The sequence below is a fragment of the Muntiacus reevesi genome, chromosome 8 (assembly GCF_963930625.1).
Source record: "Muntiacus reevesi chromosome 8, mMunRee1.1, whole genome shotgun sequence".
Taxonomy (NCBI): Eukaryota; Metazoa; Chordata; class Mammalia; order Artiodactyla; family Cervidae; genus Muntiacus; species Muntiacus reevesi.
In genome coordinates this window covers 56,215,350-56,234,209 of record NC_089256.1, presented here as the reverse complement: position 1 = coordinate 56,234,209, position 18,860 = coordinate 56,215,350, and the positions used below count along the sequence as shown (strand labels likewise).

Sequence of the window (18,860 nt, the reverse complement as noted above, 5' to 3'; positions counted from 1 at the left end):
GCTCCTCTCTCAAGGAATTGCTACTTCTTCACTAATTCATTTCAGAACTATTTTGGGAAAACCTACTACCTTGGAGACATGATAAGACATGATAAGACCTGACTCTATGATGTTTACAGGATAGGAGAGGAAACTGACATTAATTACATAATCACAGAAATAACTATAAAATTGCATCTGGGGTAAGTGCTGTGAAGGAGAGACGTGAAGTTTATGAAAGTACGTATTAGAAACAGGAGAAGTGGTCATGGAGGTGGGAAAGCTTGCCAGAGTAAGGAGTAATTGAGCTCAGCACTGTAGGACTTAAGTAGGTAAAGAAGATTAGGAACAACGTGGCTGGCAGAGGTAATAACACAGGCCAAGTCCCTTCAGTAGGGCTAGGCATGGTGAGTCCTAGAAACTGAAAAAAGATCCCGGAGAAAGGAGTGCAGAGACTTGGCCTGAAATAACGTTGAAGAAATAGGTTCAACTCTGCAGAATCTCAGATTAGGTGATTTTTTTTTTTTTTTGTCATTTCTCCTAAGAACCATGGAGAGGTATTGAAGTACTTGAACCCAGAGTTGGGAGGTAGAGACCAAATTTATTCTTAAACTGGTCTGCTTCATTGCAGTATCATGATGAGGCTGGGAAGGAACTAAAATGTGTAGATAAACCACGTCCAGGTGGCTAATAGCCCAAGCCCAGTGAGACGGTGACTGCAGTGGTCCAGGCAGGAGATGTGGGAAGACTGGATTAGAATGTTGAAAGTCAGGATGGAGAGAAGTGAGCAGTTTTAAGAGGTATTTGAAGAGTAGAATATTTAGGACTTAGCATGTGAGGTGAAGAAATGAGAGGAAAAAAAACTCCTAAGTCTTTCTTAGGAGTCTTTAAGGAGGATTTCCCTCTAAGATAGAGAATGCTGAAAGAGGTCAAGCTTTGGAGAGGATGGTCATGGATGCTGTTTCACAGAGATAATGATTCCAGGATGGGCATAGACCATCACACCAGCTCCTTCCAGAGGTGGCTTTTACCACACTTGTACACCATGCTGAAAAGTCCTTTATTTAAGTGTTTGTGGTCCCAGGAAGAAAGCTAACAATATACCTGGATTTGCTGTCTCCATACTTATTTCAGGTCCTTGGACTACTGTTTGCTCTGTGTAAACCACTGGGCAAGTCATTTATTGTAATGGTCTCTGGACCTTTGTATTTTTATCTTTAAAATGAAGCTAATAGCATCTAGTCCAAAGGATTGTTGGGAAGATTAAACAAAAGCATTGATATTCAAGGGCTTTGTGATCCTCCACAAATTGCACAGAATCATTATTGATATTCTTATGCCTATATTTGTTTTGAATATTACCACCAAACTTAAATTACATTAATACTAGGAATATAAAATTCAGTGTTTTCTCCAAGAGTTCTTTGGGAAGAAAAGGTGTGATTGAAGTCTAAATAAGTAAATATACCACCCAGAAGCTAGAGATGGTGGCCCCAAACTATTTATAAGCCTGTGTGTTTACTTGGATTCCGACTTTCCCGACATGAAAATTATGCAGAGTCTGTGTCACAGCAGAGCACTACATGTTCCTAAAAAGAACTCTTTTTTCCCCCTGAATCCATCCTTTACCTTTTAAAATAAATCTCATTATGGAGTGCTGACATTTTCAGTAAAACCTTCAACCAAAATCTGAGGATATTTTAGACTAAAAACAAGCCTGGTTTATTAGGCACAGCTTATAACTTGCTGCTAAGTAGATACAATCTATTTAGAGAAATTTATGTAGATAGCTGATAAAACATTTCAGAATCCTCATCTTTTTCTGCCTAAGACAGAGTGTTAAACAGATTATCAAGAATTCTCTCTTCATTTGGTGGAGTAGAGTCTTGTAACATTGTTGGAGTGGATGGAAGCCATAGGACCAAGATTTAAACTAGATCTCTTGACTCTACAGGGCTAACTCTACCTCCACATTCTAGTTGAATGACTGAAGGTGTGACCTTCTTCCAAGGGAGGTGGGGAGATGCAAAGCTAACACTTGTATGTGCATAATGGTCAGAATGTAATAAGGCCACAGCCTCATGGTTCTTTCTTGCAATGTCTGTTTCTCAGTATTTCTTCCTCCTTCATTCCCCTTTTCTCTTCTTCATGTATTCTTCTGTTCCTCCTGCCATTGATTTAAATCCTAGCTTTGTTTTGCCTGTCTTTGAACTATATTGAGGAAGGGCATATATTGGGTTACCCAAGGTCACCGAGTCACTTAAGTGTGTAAGTCGCTCAGTTGTGTCCGACTCTTTGTGACCCCATGGACTGTAGCCTGCCAGGCTCCTCTGTCCATGAAATTCCCCAGGCAAGAATACTGGAGTGGGTTGCTGTTTCCCTGCCAAAGATAGTAACAGCTCCTTTACAAACCACTGATTGAGAAGTTTGCCCCTGAATCCTCTCCCCAAACTCGTAAGATGAGTACTGGTACTGTCTCCACTTCACAGACAAGGAATGCGAGCTACAGACAGGCTCAGTGTCCAATCTTACAAAGTTTGTCGCTGGTAGAGCTGGATGTTTTCACGCCCACACTCAGCCAACCCAAAGGCCTCCAAAAGACTCACGATTGGCAGTCAGTTATCAAAACAGATATTTATTTATTGCAGGCTATTTGACAGGGACAGAGTAAATAGCCCTGTACCACCTCTGCCCTCATGGAGTGTGTGTGTTTGTGTGTGTGTGTGCATGCGTGCACACACACACACACACACACGTAGGGATGATTCTTAGACCAGAACCACTGGAATTGCCCTGGCCTCTGTACACGTAGGGATGATTCTTAGACCAGAACCACTGGAATTGCCCTGGCCTGACTTGTCAAGGCTCACATGGTATCAGTTACGAAACCTCTTACGTATCATTTCTTCTTACAAATGATGGTAAGAGCTGAAAACGAAAATGGATCAGAATGCTTTGAAAAATGTAATGGGGATACAAGTTCATGTAGGAGTTGAAGAAATCTTTGAATGAGGCATTCAAGCCATGACTTGGACACCGAGTTTTCTCAGCCTGCTGTGAGATGGTGCTGGGCAGATGCCAGACCATTGGATTTGATCCTGAAACTGAAAGGGTGCCATTTAATAAAGTCAACAGGGAAGTAACATCACTCCTTTTGTGTTTTAAGAATAGCACTGAGGTTCCATGTGAGAAGAGATGGGAACAGGGTGACCAGTCTTAATCTTTACATTAGATTGATGATTTGTAGTGGGAATTCAGATATGTATCAGTCACAAATCATTCTTTTCAGTCTCTTGAAAGTAAAATGAAAGTGTCAGTTGCTCATTTGTGTCTGACTCTTTGTGACCCCATGACCTGTAGCTTGCCAGGCTTCTCTGTGGAACTCTCCAAGCAAAAATATTGGAGTGAGTAGCCATTCCATTCTCCAGGGCACCTTCCCGATGTAGGGATTGAACCTGGGTCTCTTGCATTTCAGGCAGATTCTTTAACATCTGAGCCACCAAGGAAGCCCAATCATCCTTTCCAGTTTCTGAGGGAGACAAAATATGCACTGAAAAAGTTATAATACAAGTCGTCATGCAGTGGTATATATAAAGGCTGCAGCAGACAGACAGCAAATACTGTGGATGAGAGGATTTTCAGACCATGCTCACTTTTAAAAATCAGAAGCCATTGCTTTCACTCTTTCCTGTTCTCTCTGTTGAATAGATTCTTAACTCTTAGAAAATTTCATTGCATACTCTGAAAGACTCTGAAATCTGAAGCAAATCAACTCAGTAAACACTTATCTAGTGTCTGCTTTGTCTTTGGTTAAGAATCATATTTCACTCATTTCACTGTATTTGCCCACAGGAAAATGAGAAAATGAACTCAGTATAATAGAATAACTTGGGCAGGGGTCAGTGAACCTATATTCAAGTCTCCATTTTATCTCCATTCAGCAATTTGACCTTTGAAGATTAGCATAAACCAACGCTTAGTTGTCCAGACTGAGTTGAAATTAAGAGATATTTTTCGTGTCCTTTGAGAAAGATGGGCTCCATGAAGGTTTTCTAGAGAACTGGGAAGATGTGGAGGAGCATGAATCAGTTGACTGCCAATGTGATACCATCTTGCTATTCCCCTGATGGAACCTGTCAATGATAATCATCTCTGAGCTCTGCGGGCATAAAATATTTTCCTGTGATCCTCTCCCTCCCTCCTTCCTTGGTCATGTGGCCAGAACGAGAAAGAGGATGACTTTCTTCAGCTCCTCTTTCTTCCAAGGTGATAAACCTCATCATTTTTTGTGTTGGTAGAGATGTTTCAGTGAAGACGGTTAATTTGGAAAGATTATGCCATCAACTTTTCTTCTCTGTGGTGATTTTTACAGGATAGACCACTGGAACAATGAGAAGGAGAGGATTTTGCTGATCACAGAGAAGACTCTCTTAATTTGCAAATATGACTTCATCATGCTTTGCTGTGTGCAGTTGCAATGGATTCCCTTGAGTGCTGTCTATCGCATCTGCCTGGGCAAGTTTTCCTTCCCTGCGATGTCACTGGACAAGTGAGTTTGAGGTCCTAGACTTGGGAAAATGGTGCAGTGGGGCTGGGGCATGCAGGGAAAGCGATCACAAAGTTCAGTTCAGTACTGTAAACTGGGAGAAGCCAAGGGAGAACTTGAAGCTGTAGTTGAATTTATCAAACAATGCTGAGTTCCTACTCTATGTCAGATATTCATGGATACAATTTTTAACATTTCACAATTTACATAGTACTTTAATATGAGTACCTGACAAGTGAATGGTTGAATGTAAAGTGGAAAGAGCTGCAGGAACGTAGAAGAAATGTCACCAACCTAATTCATATGACAGAGATCAGAGAAGCTTTCCTGGAGAAGCACTTGAGGCAATATTTGACTTGGGGTAGGAGTCAGTCACAGAAGAACAAAAGCTTAAGAGTATGCCAAGCAGAAGGAAGAGAGAAGTCAAAGAAATGAAGGTGGGAAAAAGTGAAATGCCTCTAGGAAATTAGATTATTCTCTAAAGTGTAATGGACAGAACCCATGAGAGCTAATAGCACTTTTTGAAAGAAGTCTCTTTAGAGATTTAGTGGAGGGGACACCAGCTGTCTTGGAGATATTGACAGTTACCAGGAGACCTGATGAGGTTTATGGCAGAGGATTGCTGAACTGAGATAATTCTTGAGATGGGCTCAGAAGGAACTGAATTTCTTCGACATTTTGAGTCTGAGCCAGAGGATAGCCATCTTCCTCTGAACTGTAAGCTCATTGAGGGCATGTATCTTTGATTATTGTTGTTGTTGTTCTTTTAGTACCTGGTATTGGGCCTAGTATGTAGTAAGAACTGAAAAATCTAAAATTCTGAAAAAAAGCATAGGTTGATCAAGTGATTGGTTTTCTTTTCATAAAGCATACCATATCAAACCCTATTTTTTATTTCTTCTTTTCATGGATGCTAGAAACAATTGATTCCATTCACTAACTTTTTGAAATGGTGGATTTTTCAATATCATATGCACATTGTAAACATATATTTAATATCACAAAAATTAGTTACTGTCAGCATCTCTCTCCTATCCCAAACCTTAAGTTTTCCAGAATTATCTCCATAGGAGATAATCAACAGTTTCATGTTTTTTTTTCCCTTTGAAAAATAGACTGTAAATATATAAGGATAAAATTGTCTTTTGTGAACATATGTATGTTTTTATATATTTATAATATTTATCAATGCAAATATTTATCACAAATTATTTTACAATGGGTACACATACCATAAAATGCTTTGCTTCAAGCTATTTTACCCAAAAATATACCTTGGAGACACTATTATATAATCATGGAAAGATTAACTTCAGTCTTTTTAATATTGCAGAATATTCAAATCAAATCTATTTATCGAGCCTCATATTAATGGGCATTTAATCTTTTCTACTAAAAGCAAAGCAATGGGCTTTGCTAGTGGCTCAGTGGTAAAGAACCTGCCTGCCAATGCAGGAAACAAGGTTTTGATTCCTGGGTTGGGAAGATCTCCTGAAGAAGAAAGTGGCAACCCACTCCAGTACTCTTGGCTGGAAAATCCCATGGACAAAGGAGCCTGGTGGGCTACAGTCTCTGTGACCTCAAAGAGTCTGATAACAACAACAACAACAGGACTTTGCATAAGTATGCAAATAGATTTGTAATGTAAATTTCCACAAGTGGAAATATGAGGACAAAAGTCCTGTGAATTTTAATGATAGATGCTGCTGAATTGCCTTCTAAACAGGTGACAGCTAGTTATGCTCCCATAAGTATCAATCCTTTCTCATGTACCCTCAACAAGATTGTGTTTTATGAAACTCTTTCTTAGTCAATGAGATGAAGAACAATATTTTTATTTTAATTTCCATCACTAGAATTTGAAGGAAGTTGAGGGTGTTTTTCTTATGTTAGAAAGTAGTTTTATCTATATTTCTATGAACTGCCTATTTTTGGCCATACTACGTATTTTTTTTTCTATTGAAACATTGATCTTTTAAAATTGATTTATAAGAGATCTTAATATATGAAGGAACTTGGTCCTGTTTATGCCATATATTATTGCAAAATTTTTTCCCATTTATCATATTTCTTTTAACTTTCTAATGCTGTATTTACTGTCTTTGAGTTTTAGGTTGTTAAACGTATCATTCTTCCAAGTTTCTAAGTTTATTTCTTTTTGAGAAAGGTTTTCTCCACCACTGAAATTACAAAATATATTTCCAAGTTTTCTTCTAGTGTTTTTTATAAATTTTTTAAAAATTATTTATTTGTTTATTTATTTGACTGTACTGGGTCTTTAGTTGAGGCATGCAGGATCTTCGCTCTTCACTGTGGCATGTGAGATCTCTAGTTGTGGCATATAGGATCTACTTCCATTACCAGGGTTCAGACCTAGGTTCCCTGTATTGAGAACATGGAATCTTAGCTACTGGACCACCAAGGAATTTTGCTTTTAAAAATACTTAAATTTATGTTTCATCTGGAATTTATCTTAAGTAAGGAAAAAGATAAGCCATGAAGTTTATTTCTTTATCCAGATGGCAGACTAGATTTCTCAATATCATTTATTCAATTCTCTCCTTTATCAATAAATATTGTATTTTGCCATGTGTACTTGTGTTTATTCTGAGTTACCCATTTCACTTTAGAGTGCAAAATGCTTTTTAATTATTAAAGCACTTTATTGCCATTTTAATATCTGCTAGAGTTACTCCCATCTTAATAGTCTTCTTTTTTAAAGAATTTGTTTATTCAGGCATATTTACTTCTCCATGAGCTTACTTAATTTTTAAAAATTCTGTTGTTAATAGTATTTTCAAATATTAAATCAACCATTTAGTCTTAAGATAGACACATTTAGTTATAGTATATGATCCTTTCTATATGTTGTTGAATTCAGTTTGCTAATATTTTATTAAGGAGTTTTGTGTCTATGTTCATGAGGGTATTAGTCTATTATTTTCATTCTTTTGTAATGTCTTTGCCGAGTATTTCGGTTATGCTGGTCCCATAAAAGAAGTTGGAAAGTGTTCCCTTCTCTTCTATTTTCTAAAAGACTTTACGTATAAGTGGTATTATCTCTTCCCTGCATGTTTGTTGAAATTTACAAGGGAAGTTTTCTGGGCCTGAGGGACAGTTTTAGATACTATACTGAGTTACTCGTATTTTTCCTTCTATGGTAATTTAGGTAAATTGTATTTTTCCAGGAATTTATTGTTTAAGGTGTTTCATTTAAAGGCAATAAGTTGTTACTATTCCATTCTTATCCCTTTAATGTCTTCTTTCCTGATATCAGTGATCTGCAATCTCTGTTTTCTTTCTGTGAAAGAATCTATTGATTTTGTTGCTTTTAATAAAAATTTGCTTTTCACTTTGCCAGTTATGATTGCTTGATTTCTAATTGATTTTTACTATTTTATATTTTACTCTACTTACTTTCAGTTTACTTTATTTTTTAACTTTTTGATTTGAAACCCTGAAACATTGATTTTAGGCTTTTCTTCTTTTATAATGTGAGCCTTTAAATCTGTAAATTTCCTTCTAATAGCTGCTTTTACTACATCTCACAGATTTGGGTATGTTGTGCTTATACTATCATTCAGTTAGAAATATTTTCTAATTTTTCTTGTGATTTCTTCTTTGACCCACAGATACTTTAGAAGTCATATTGACAAATTTCCAAATATTTTGAGTTTTTCTTGATATTTTAATATTATTGAATTTTAATTTAGAGAACATAGTGTCTTTGACTTTAATCCTTTTAAATGCATTGTAGTGTGTTATTGCCAAATTCAGACTTAAATTGAAGAAAGTAGGGAAAATGACTAGACCATTCAGGTATGATCTAAATCAAATTTCTTATGATTATATAGTGGATGCTATAAATAGATTTAACGGACTAGATCTGATAGACAGAGTGCATGATGAACTATAAACAAAGGTTTGTGACATTGTACAGGAGACAATTGTACAAGGATCAAGACCATCCCCAAGAAAAAGAAATGCAAAAAAGCTAAATGACTGTCTGAGGAGGCGTTACAAATAGCTGTAAAAAGAAGAGAAGCGAAAAGCAGAGGAGAAAAGGAAAGATATATCCACTTGAATGCAGAGTCCAAAGAATTGCAAGGAGAGATAAGAAAGTCTTCCTCAGTGATCAGTGCAAAGAAATAGAGGAAAACAATAGAATGGGAAAGACTAGAGATCTCTTCAAGAAAATTAGAGATACCAAGGGAACATTTCATGCAAAGATGGGCTCAATAAAGGACAGAAATAGTATGAACCTAGCAGAAGTAGAAGATATTAAGAAGAGAAAGCAATAATACACAGAAGAACTGTACAATAAAAATCTTCACGACCCAGATAATCATGATGGTGTGACCACTCGTGTAGAGCCAGACATCCTGGAATGTGAAGTCAGGTGGACCTTAGGAAGCATCACTAAGTTAGTGGAGGTGATGGAATTCAAGTTGAGCTATTTAAATCCTATAAGATGATGCTGTGAAAGTCAATATGCCAGCAAATTCAGAGAACTCAGCAGTGGCCCAGGACGGGAAAAGGTCAGTTCTCATTCAAATCCCAAAGAAAAGCAATGCCAAATTACTGCACAATTGCACTGATTTCACACACTCACAAAATAATGCTCAAAATTCTCTAAGCCAGGCTTCAACTATACGTGAACCATGAACTTCCAGATGTTCAAGCTGGTTTTAGAAAAGGCAGAGGAACCAGAGATCAAATTGCCAACATCTGCTAGAAAAAGCAGGAGAGTTCCAGAAAAACATCTATCTCTGCTTCATTGACTATGCCAATGCCTTTGACTATGTGGATCACCACAAACTGGAAAATTCTTCAAGAGATGGGAAAACCAGACCACCCGACCTGCCTCTTGAGAAACCTGTATGCAGGTCAGGAAGCAACAGTTAGAACTGAACATGGAACAACAGGCTGGTTCCAAATAGGAAAAGGAGTACGCCAAGGCTGTGTATTGTCACCCTGTTTATTTAACTTATATGCAGAGTACATAATGAGAAACGCTGGGCTGGATGAAGCACAAGCTGGAATCAAGATTGCCGGGAGAAATATCAATAACCTCAGATATGCAGATGACACCACCCTTATGGCAGAAAGCAAAGAGGAACTAAAGAGCCTCTTGATGAAAGTGAAAGAGGAGAGTGAAAAAGTTGGCTTAAAGCTCAATGTTCAGAAAACTAAGATCATGGCATCTGGCCCCATCACTTCATGGAAAATAGATGGGGAAATAGTAGAAACACTGGCAGACTTTATTTTTTTGGTCTCCAAAATCACTGCAGATGGTGACTACAGCCATGAGATTAAAAGACGCTTACTCCTTGGAAGAAAAGCTATGACCCAACTAGACAGCATATTAAAAAGCAGAGATATTACTTTGCCAACAAAGATCCATCTAGTCAAGACTATGGTTTTTCCAGTAGTCATGTATGGATGTAAGAGTTGGACTATAAAGAAAGCCGAGCACCGAAGAATTGATGCTTTTGAACTGTGGTATTGGAGAGGACTCTTGAGAGTCCCTTGGACTGCAAGCAGATCCAACCAGTCCATCCTAAAGGAAATCAAGCCTGAATATTCATTGGAAGGACTGATGTTGAAGCTGAAATTCCAATTCTTTGGCCACCTCATGCGAAGAGTTGACTCATTGGAAAAGAACCTGATGCTGGGAAAGATTGAAGGTGGGAGGAGAAGGGCATGACAGAGGATGAAATGGTTGGATGGCTTCACCACTCAATGAACATGAGTTTGAGTAAACTCCGGGAGTTGGTGATGGACAGGGAGGCCTGACGTGCTGCAATTTATGGGGTTGCACTGGGTTGGACACAACTGAGTGACTGAACTGAACTGAAAGAAGAGTGTTAAAATCTGCTCTTATTGTGGGATTGTCTCTTGTTTCTTTAATTTAATTTTTTTTGCTTCATGTATTTTAAGAGTCTGTGTTAGATTAATACACATTAATGATTGGTATGTCTTTTTGATGAATTGAGCCTGTTTTAATTATGAAAGTTATTTTCTATCTCTGGAAATATTCTCTCTAGTACTCTACTTTATATCTCTTATTATTATAGGCACTATCATTTTATACTTATTTTTTCTTAGTATATATTTTGCATTTATTTTCTTTCTCTCCATATTTAGAATGCTTTTCTTTTTGAGATCATAAAATTGTGTCATACTTTTAATCTGTTCTGATGGTCTCTGCCTTTTAACTGGAGTGTTTAGTCCCTTCACATTTTATGTAATTTTGATATGATTGAAGCTAAGGCTACCTTAACTTGTTTTCAGTTTCCCTCTTCTATTTTTTATTTCTTTATCCCCTCCTCACTGCCTTTTATGTTGCAGTTCTCATGCATGTTACTTTTATTGCATTTCAAACCCCAAAGGATAATACTATAAATTTTGCTTAAAGAAATCATATGTATTTCAAAGAAATTAGAAAACAAAATTATCTTTTATATTTATGCATGTTTTCAGTTCTTATGCTCTTTATTTGTTCCAGAAGATTCAAGTTTTTGATGTCATTTTACTTATACATGAAAAATTACTTCTTAGCATTTCTTTGTAATGTAATTTACTATGAAAAAAATTTCTTATTTTTTGAGGGGTGGGGAGAATCTTTTTAAGCCTTTATTTTTAAGGAGTATTTTCTTTAGTTAGAGGATTCTGACTTGACATTTTTTTCTTTCAGCTTTCTTAAGATGTTCCGCTGTCTTCTGGCCTCCATAATTTCTGAAGAGAAATCCACTGTCATTTGAACTACTATTGCTCTGTATAGTCTCTAAATGCTTTCAAATGTTCCCTTGATCTTTAACTTTCAGAAGTTTTACTATCATGTGCCTACTCCCTTGAATTACGCTATAAATTCCCAGTTTTATTACACTGTTTAGAAAATGTCTTCTCTATTATTTCTACTCTTTGGGATTTACTAAATATTTTTACATTTCAATACTTAAGTTATATCAACATTTCATAAACACTTGAGTGTGCAGCCTCTCCTTTTTTTGTATAGAATTTGATAAGTTGCTCTTATATATCCATGATCATTATACTACTTGTGTTTTGTCTGTCTTTGCCTATTATTTATTAGTCAAATTTTTTGGCCACTTGATCTGTCATAGACTGAGGAGGAATTAAATTTTCCTTGATTATAAGTCTTCTTCTTTTTTGTGTTTTTACTTGGTGTCTTTATTTTATGAATGTTTGTGTTGTCTTGTTTGATGTAGGACCATTTATAGATGTTGAATCCTTATTTTAGATAATAATCTTTTCATTATAAAGTTTATTTCCTTTAATTTTTTTCCTTGTGTTTGATCTTGTCTGCTGAGTATAGTGAAGCTTATGACCATTTTGTTCGAATTTTCTTCATATATTTCTGCCTGATTTTTACTTTAAATTTTTGGGGTTTATTTTTCGATGTATTCTTGTATGCAACATATAATTGAATTTTACTTCATGATCCAACCTGAGAGTCTTTTCTTTTAATTGATAAGATTAACCCATTTATACATATTAATATGACCATTACAGTCTTAGTTCTGCCATCTTGATTTTCGTATTATTGTATTTTTCTAAATATATTACCGTATTTTCTGTATTTCCTTTGCTTTCCATTGAGTGTATTTTTCTCTAAGCAAGAAAGTTTACAGCTTTTTTCTACTAGTGACTATAAGTGGCTTTTTTCTACTAGTGACTATAAGTTATAGCATTCTTAATTCTATCTTTTTTGAATATTATCTGTTTGTTTCTCAGTAATAAACTCATTTACATTAGCAATCTACTTTTCATTTTTTATATTTCCTTATCATTTTTTTACAAATGCTTTTTAAATTATTAAAATATGCTAACACATTTACAAGAGACCTGGAAAATACAGAACAAGGCACATGTAGTTCCACTATATATTACAATTACTTTTTTAAGTAGAAAAATTAAGATTTTTAGTTGAAGTTTCAATATCAAACTCTCAAAAATTAATAGAATAAATATACAGAAAAGTCAAAGGATATAGTACCTGAAAAACACTATGAACCAATTCAATATAATTAAGATTTTTATAATTTTCACACCTCAGTAGGATAAAAATTCTATTCAAGTTCCCATAGACTATAAACTAGGAGACACTCAAATGTGTCCAGTTCATAAGACCAGGTGCAAGAATTTGATGGTCATTTTAAAATATCTTTCGATATTGATCTCTAACATAATTCCACAGTGACAAGAGAACAGGCTGTGTATGATTTCAATATCTATCATTCCTTTTTAAAGTTGCTTAAGATTACCATTATTAGTTATGTTTATGTAAAAAGTGTGCTTCCACTGGATATGCCATCTTCATCAGTGTATACTAAGTCCCCATTGTGAAACATAAGAAATCTACATATTCATACTCTCCTCACATCCTCTCATCCTTTACCTCTCTTCCTTGATTAGTCTTCTCAGAAAAATTTCATTTTTTATGGCATGTTTTATTTGATTTCCTATGAGGCATCCAATTATTACCATAGAAAGTTGGTGTAATTCCAGCCTTCCTAATTAACTTGTGCAGCTTTACTCAGATTTTCATTCTGGGGTTAGAGTAAGAAAGCTTGTGTTGGCAGCTGGCATGTTGTTAAAAGTTAAAGGTCTTTCTCTGGGACCCTGGGGTAGAAACAGTGTGATGAAGGGATGGTTTTTAAAGTTCTGCTCAGTTTTTTAGCAAATATCCATGGTAGAGTTTGGACTAGGGGTAGACTCCTGGATTTCAGATCTAATTTTACAATGGTTAACTTTGCTTCCTCATCTATCACAAAGTCATTCATATGCCACTTTGCTTCATTAATAGCTTTATTGCAAAGTTCTGATGAGATGGTTTGGAAGTACTTTACAATATGTCTCAGAGATATCAGGTGTTAACAAATTCTGAGTTTTTCCCCAGATACAAGTTTTTGTTACAATGGAACTAAGTAAATTAATTTGATTGTTACCTTTATTTCCAAGTCAGTTGGCCCTTCTTGATTGGATATTGTCACTAATTTAAGTCAGAGGTCAGCCAGTAGCTGGCAGGAAAAGAAGGAAGAGGCAAGAGAAAATCAGCTGCTAATTAATCTTAAACTGGCTCCAGAGGAAAGCCTGAACAGGGTGAGCAAACTGTTGTGTTATAAGAAAATGCAAATGACTTAGCGGTCTTCCCTGGTGACTCAGATAGTAAAGAATCTGCCTGCAATGCAGTAGACCCAGGTTTGATCCCTGGGTTGGGAAGATCCCCTGGGAAGGATGTAGATGGTAATACTGACACTGTTTATTTACCAAGAGCCCTTACCTCCCCTGTGCCATTTGACCTTCAACACCAAGAATAAATAGTACAGACTGACTACATTTTAGAGATGAGAGAAGTGAGACCAGGAGAGGTAAGCAGAGATTCAGGTATCAGCAGCTATTTAATATTAGATTTGGGTTTCAAAATCACTTCTTCCAACTTCCCGTCCAGTGTTCCTTTCTTTTAATAAATAATGCTTGATCTCTTTTTTTTTCTCCCCGCCCCCCAACTCCTCTCCTCCCCTTCCCATCCCCTGCCTTCTCTTTCCACCCCTGTTTCGCTCCCTTTCATCTTGCCTCTGTATTTTTTATCCTCCCTCCTTTCCTTTCCTCCTGTCTATTCCTCTGGGTGAAGACTGCCTCTCTTGTTAACATAGCTTCTTCTCTTAAGAAGCCACGGAGAGGTCTTTTGGAACTTAGCAGAACATGTGCCAGCATATCCCTTATACCGGTGCTTACAAAACAGAGTTGTTTTGTTTTAGTCACTGTTTTGCCTTTGGCTTAATGTGCAGTGAGAGGGTGCTGGGAAGAGACAACTAGAGGCTAAAGATCATTTATGTGTGAGATGAAGGAAGATATTCTTTAGACTAGAGCATTCATCAGACAGAAAACCAGGAAATGATAAAATGGCTTATCTTACAGGGTAACTGCCTTAACCAGTTGCTAGTACATAGCTTCTGTTATTTTCTCTTATCTGAGATGAGAACACTAAATCTTATTTCTATCATAATTGGATTCACTCCCAGATTTTAATTAAAATTTAATTTGTATAATCTTGTATCTGTAACCTGTTAGAAAAGTGGAGGGAGAGGAAGACTCCATTTCTATGAAATTAACCATAAGATTAAACCATGACCAATCTTAACCACACCAATTTTCCTACTGTCTGAATTTAGACAACACAGTTTAACTCCTGGTCTCTCAATTTCTGATCTATAAGATGTCAATTATAAAATTCCACATCAGTCCTAACTCATAGGTCATGATAGATTTAAATGGTGGATGTGAAAGTGTTTTGTAAATTGTAAAGTATTAAAATAATCATTACTAAAAGAGTTTTAAAAATCCACATTTACTTGATAACGCTTCCATTTAAAAAAAATATGCCCACAAGAGATAATGATGAGGAAACTGAGTGGTCAAGTGACTTTTATGTTAACATGTAGGTACATGATGTGTGTGTGTGTGTGTGTGTGTGTGTGTGCGCTGAGTTGCTTCAGTCATGTTCAACTTGGTGGGATGCTACGGACTGTAGCCCTCCAGAATCCTCTGTCCATGGGATTCTCCATGAAGGAATACTGGAGTGAGTTGCCATGCCCTCCTAGAGGGGATCTTCCTGACTCAGGGATTGAACCCACATCTCTTACATTTCCTGCATGTGCAGAAGGTTCTTTACCACTAGCACCACCTGGGAAGCCCATTGAGAGGTCTGAAACATGACATCCTCTAATCTCAAATCCTTTATCATGCAGGTAATTCCTACTGGCTATCAAATGCACTGTAATTTTTGTGAAGAAATGGTCTCCATGTCATGACCTTTGCTCCTATCTGAAGTCTGTAATGAGGAGTTAAGAGATTAGATAGCCTAGGGCTTAGAGAGTGAGTTCTGGAGTCAGGCTGCCTGGGAGCCAAACCTAGATCTGCTCTGGGTGGCCTAGAGCAAGTCACACTACAATCTGTGCCTCAGCCTCTTCACTTGGAAACTGGTGAGGGTAATAGCATCTATCTCAGTCTATGTTAAAGATTAAATGAGATAATACATATAAAATTTTAGAAAAATATGTGGTGTGTAATAAGCACTTGAAGGATGTGAGCTTCTGTAACAAGTTTGGGAGAAAGACACTGGTTTAGGATTCAGGGATCTGGGTCCTGATCTACTTTCTTGATCAAAAAAATCTGCCCCCCTTGCTAAATTTCAGTTTCCTCTCTTACTCAGTTTCAGATTTTTTTTTTTTTTTAATGAGGTGTAGCTGATTTTCAATGTTGTGTTAGTTTCAGGTATATATCAAAGTGATTCATATATATATATATATTCTTTTTCAGATGATTTTCCCTTATAGGTTTTTACAAAATACTGACTATAGTGACCTGTGCTATATAGTAGGTCCTTATTGCTTATCTGTTTTATATATAGTAGTGTGTATATGAGGGCTTCCCTCATAGCTCAGTCAGTAGAGAATCTGCCTGCAATTCAGGAGACCTGAGTTTGATCTCTGGGTCGGTAAGATCCTCTGGAGAAGGAAATGGCAATCCCTTCCAGGATTCTTGCCTGGAGAATCCCATGGACAGAGGAGCCTGGGAGGCCCCAGTCCATGTGGTCACAAGAGTCGGACACGACTTAGCGACTAAACCACCACCACAGTGTGTATATATTAATCCCAAGCTCTCAATTTGTTCCTATATCTCTGAAAAAAATTTGGCTCTTTTTGGTCTTGAAATCTTGTGCTTTTGTGGTATTATATCGATGAAGCAATTTTCCCAAAGTCATTCATCTCAGAGGGCTGAATGATTTTGCCTAATCAATTATTCCTATGAAAAATGTCTCCAAAAGATTTTCTGCTAGAAAACATTGTTGCTGTCACATTGACATGCCAACAAAACATGAGGGGGACGGTCAGGCCAAGAAATGCCTCCTTGCAAGAGTAGGCACTGCACATTTATCTCTCCTTGCTGCTTAAACTTTGCATTGTGCTGGGAATTGCTGGATGTGGTCACCCCTCATACTGTCTGTAGAGATGCTGTGTAAACAAGGGCTGGGAGCTCCCTCGGTTGACTTAGCATAGCAGGAGAAGGCACGAGAGAGGAGGGCATTCCAGACGTTACCCCATCACCTCAGTCTTGCTCCTTTGGATCCAAAGACCAGTGAGCCGTTCCATGCCCCCAGGGTCCTAATTTGGCATCTCTTTCTCAGACAAGGGCTTCAAAGGGCCTCTCCTCTGCTCTGGGGGAAGCCGGCTCGTGGCCCGGGCCGATTCTGCTGGCTTGGCGTCTGTCAGTGCATCCTAATCACTGTTCTAAGTGTGGTTCTGCAGAACACCTTGTGAAATAGCTTCCTATTGCTCCAGCAACATCTCCTGTCTAGACAATCTAATTATGAGCACAGAGCAAACAGCTGAAGTGTTTGCTGCCCCCAAGGGTTGCCTGACTCTAGGAGTGGGGGTGGGAGGACAGGGGAAGGGAGGGAGTGGATGGCACTGGTAGCTTTTTGTTGACTTGACCAGAAAACTGAGTGCTCCAAAAGAATCTGGTTAACTTTTAATTAAAAAGAAATGATCTGGTGGAAGCTGGCACTTTGTTGTTTATCCAAACTCAGTGGAGGATTAAACATAGCGATTCATTTCCCTCCAATCACATCTTTTTCTTGGCTTCAAAGGTGGTTTGTGGTATCTTTGCTTTAAAAAAAAAAGAAAGAAAAAGTCACTGATTTAATCATCTGCCCTCCCAGTAGCAGTTTGAAAATAAAAAGTGGCTCCCTAAATGTATATTCTTTCCAAGTAGTAATTCGATTACATTCAGCGAGTCCTTCCTGAGCTCCGGCCATGTGACAGGCGTGATGATGACAAGGTGACAAGACCTGGATTCTGTCCCCAGGATGTTTATGATCTCATGGGAAGGCAGACACACATACACGCTAATGTTTTAACCAGGCTTTGATTAGTGCTCCAGTGAAAAGCCAATAGTCCGTGGGCACAGGAGAGGGGGAGAGAATTTCTCCTGGGAGTTACGGGAAGGTCTTAGAGGGAAGGTGGAATCTGAGCAGGTCTTTATAGGATGAGCAGAAAAAAAAGAGAGATAGTGAGGAGTCATCCAGGCATCAGCAGACAAATGCCCAACTAGCGTGATCTTACCAAGTCTCCTGTGGGGTAGGGCCCCAGCTGTTAATAGGGTAGGGTGGAAGTTTTCGAATGGTTTTGGATAATGATATGAGGTTTTATTTTTATTTAAAAAATTTTTGTTGGAGTATAGTTGATTTACAATGTTGCATTAGTTTCATGTATACAGCAAAATTAAATAGTCATACATATGCATATATTCATTTCTTGAATTCTTTTCCCTTATAGGTTATTACAGAGTATTACCTGCTTTACTATACAGCAGGCTGTTATTAGTTATTTATTTTATATATAGTAGTGCATATATGGTGGTCTTCCCAGGTAAAGAACCTGCCTGCCAATGCAAGGAGATGAAAAAGACAAAGATTTGATCCCTAGGTTGGGAAGATCCCTTGGAGAGGGAAATGGCCACCTACTCCAGTATTCTTGCCTAAAGAATTCCATGGACAGAGAAGTCTGGTGGGCTACAGTCCATGGGGTTGCGAAGAGTCGGACATGATTGAAGCAATTTAGCACCACATGTATACATATATATACATGTATCTATATATGTGTATGTCAATCCCAGTCTCCCAATTTATTCCTCCCCCTCTTACCCCTGGTAATCATAAATTTGTTTTCTACATCTGTGACTCTAATTCCATTTTGTAAATAAGTTCATTTGTACCCCCCTCTTTTTTAAGGATTCTACATTAGTGATATAATCTGATATTTTTAATATGAGGTGTTTAGGTTTTATTCTTCTTAAGATCTGAGATGATGAAGCTTTTAGGAGAAGAGATAAAATGATTGGCATTTTTCTTTAGGAAGTTAAGGGGGGAGCAATGATATAAGAGATGGTTTGGAAGAGACAGAAACTGGAAAAAGGGGCCGGCTAAGGGAGAGACACTTATATTCTCTGAGGGTACAGTTGGGAAATTATAAGAACCTGAACTGGGCCAGTGGAAGTGAAAAGGAGGGCATGGGTGTAAAGACTTGGCTGCAATAGAATCTCTGGCATGTGATGGATGAATTGGGTGTTCTTGGTATGGGAGGGGGAGAGAGGGGAAGGGCTGTGAGCCGAACAATTGGAAGAGACTCTTCATGTTTATTATCTAGGGTGGCTACTTGGCTACTCAAGCAGGGCAAATTCGATGGTTAGGACAAACTGGTTGCACCACTGACATTTACTGAGCACCTGGCATTGCCTGCTGCTAGGC

General features: G+C 37.6%; 1 protein-coding gene across 1 annotated transcript in view; it reads left to right on the top strand.

Annotated features, from left to right (window-relative positions):
- The window catches only part of TPRG1 (tumor protein p63 regulated 1), a 155,173-nt gene that overhangs the window by 71,848 nt on the left and 64,465 nt on the right, over window positions 1-18,860 (top strand). The window contains exon 4 of the mRNA XM_065943421.1: window positions 4,352-4,528. Coding sequence (XP_065799493.1) covers window positions 4,352-4,528 — 177 coding nt within the window. The remainder of the gene's footprint in view (window positions 1-4,351; window positions 4,529-18,860) is intronic.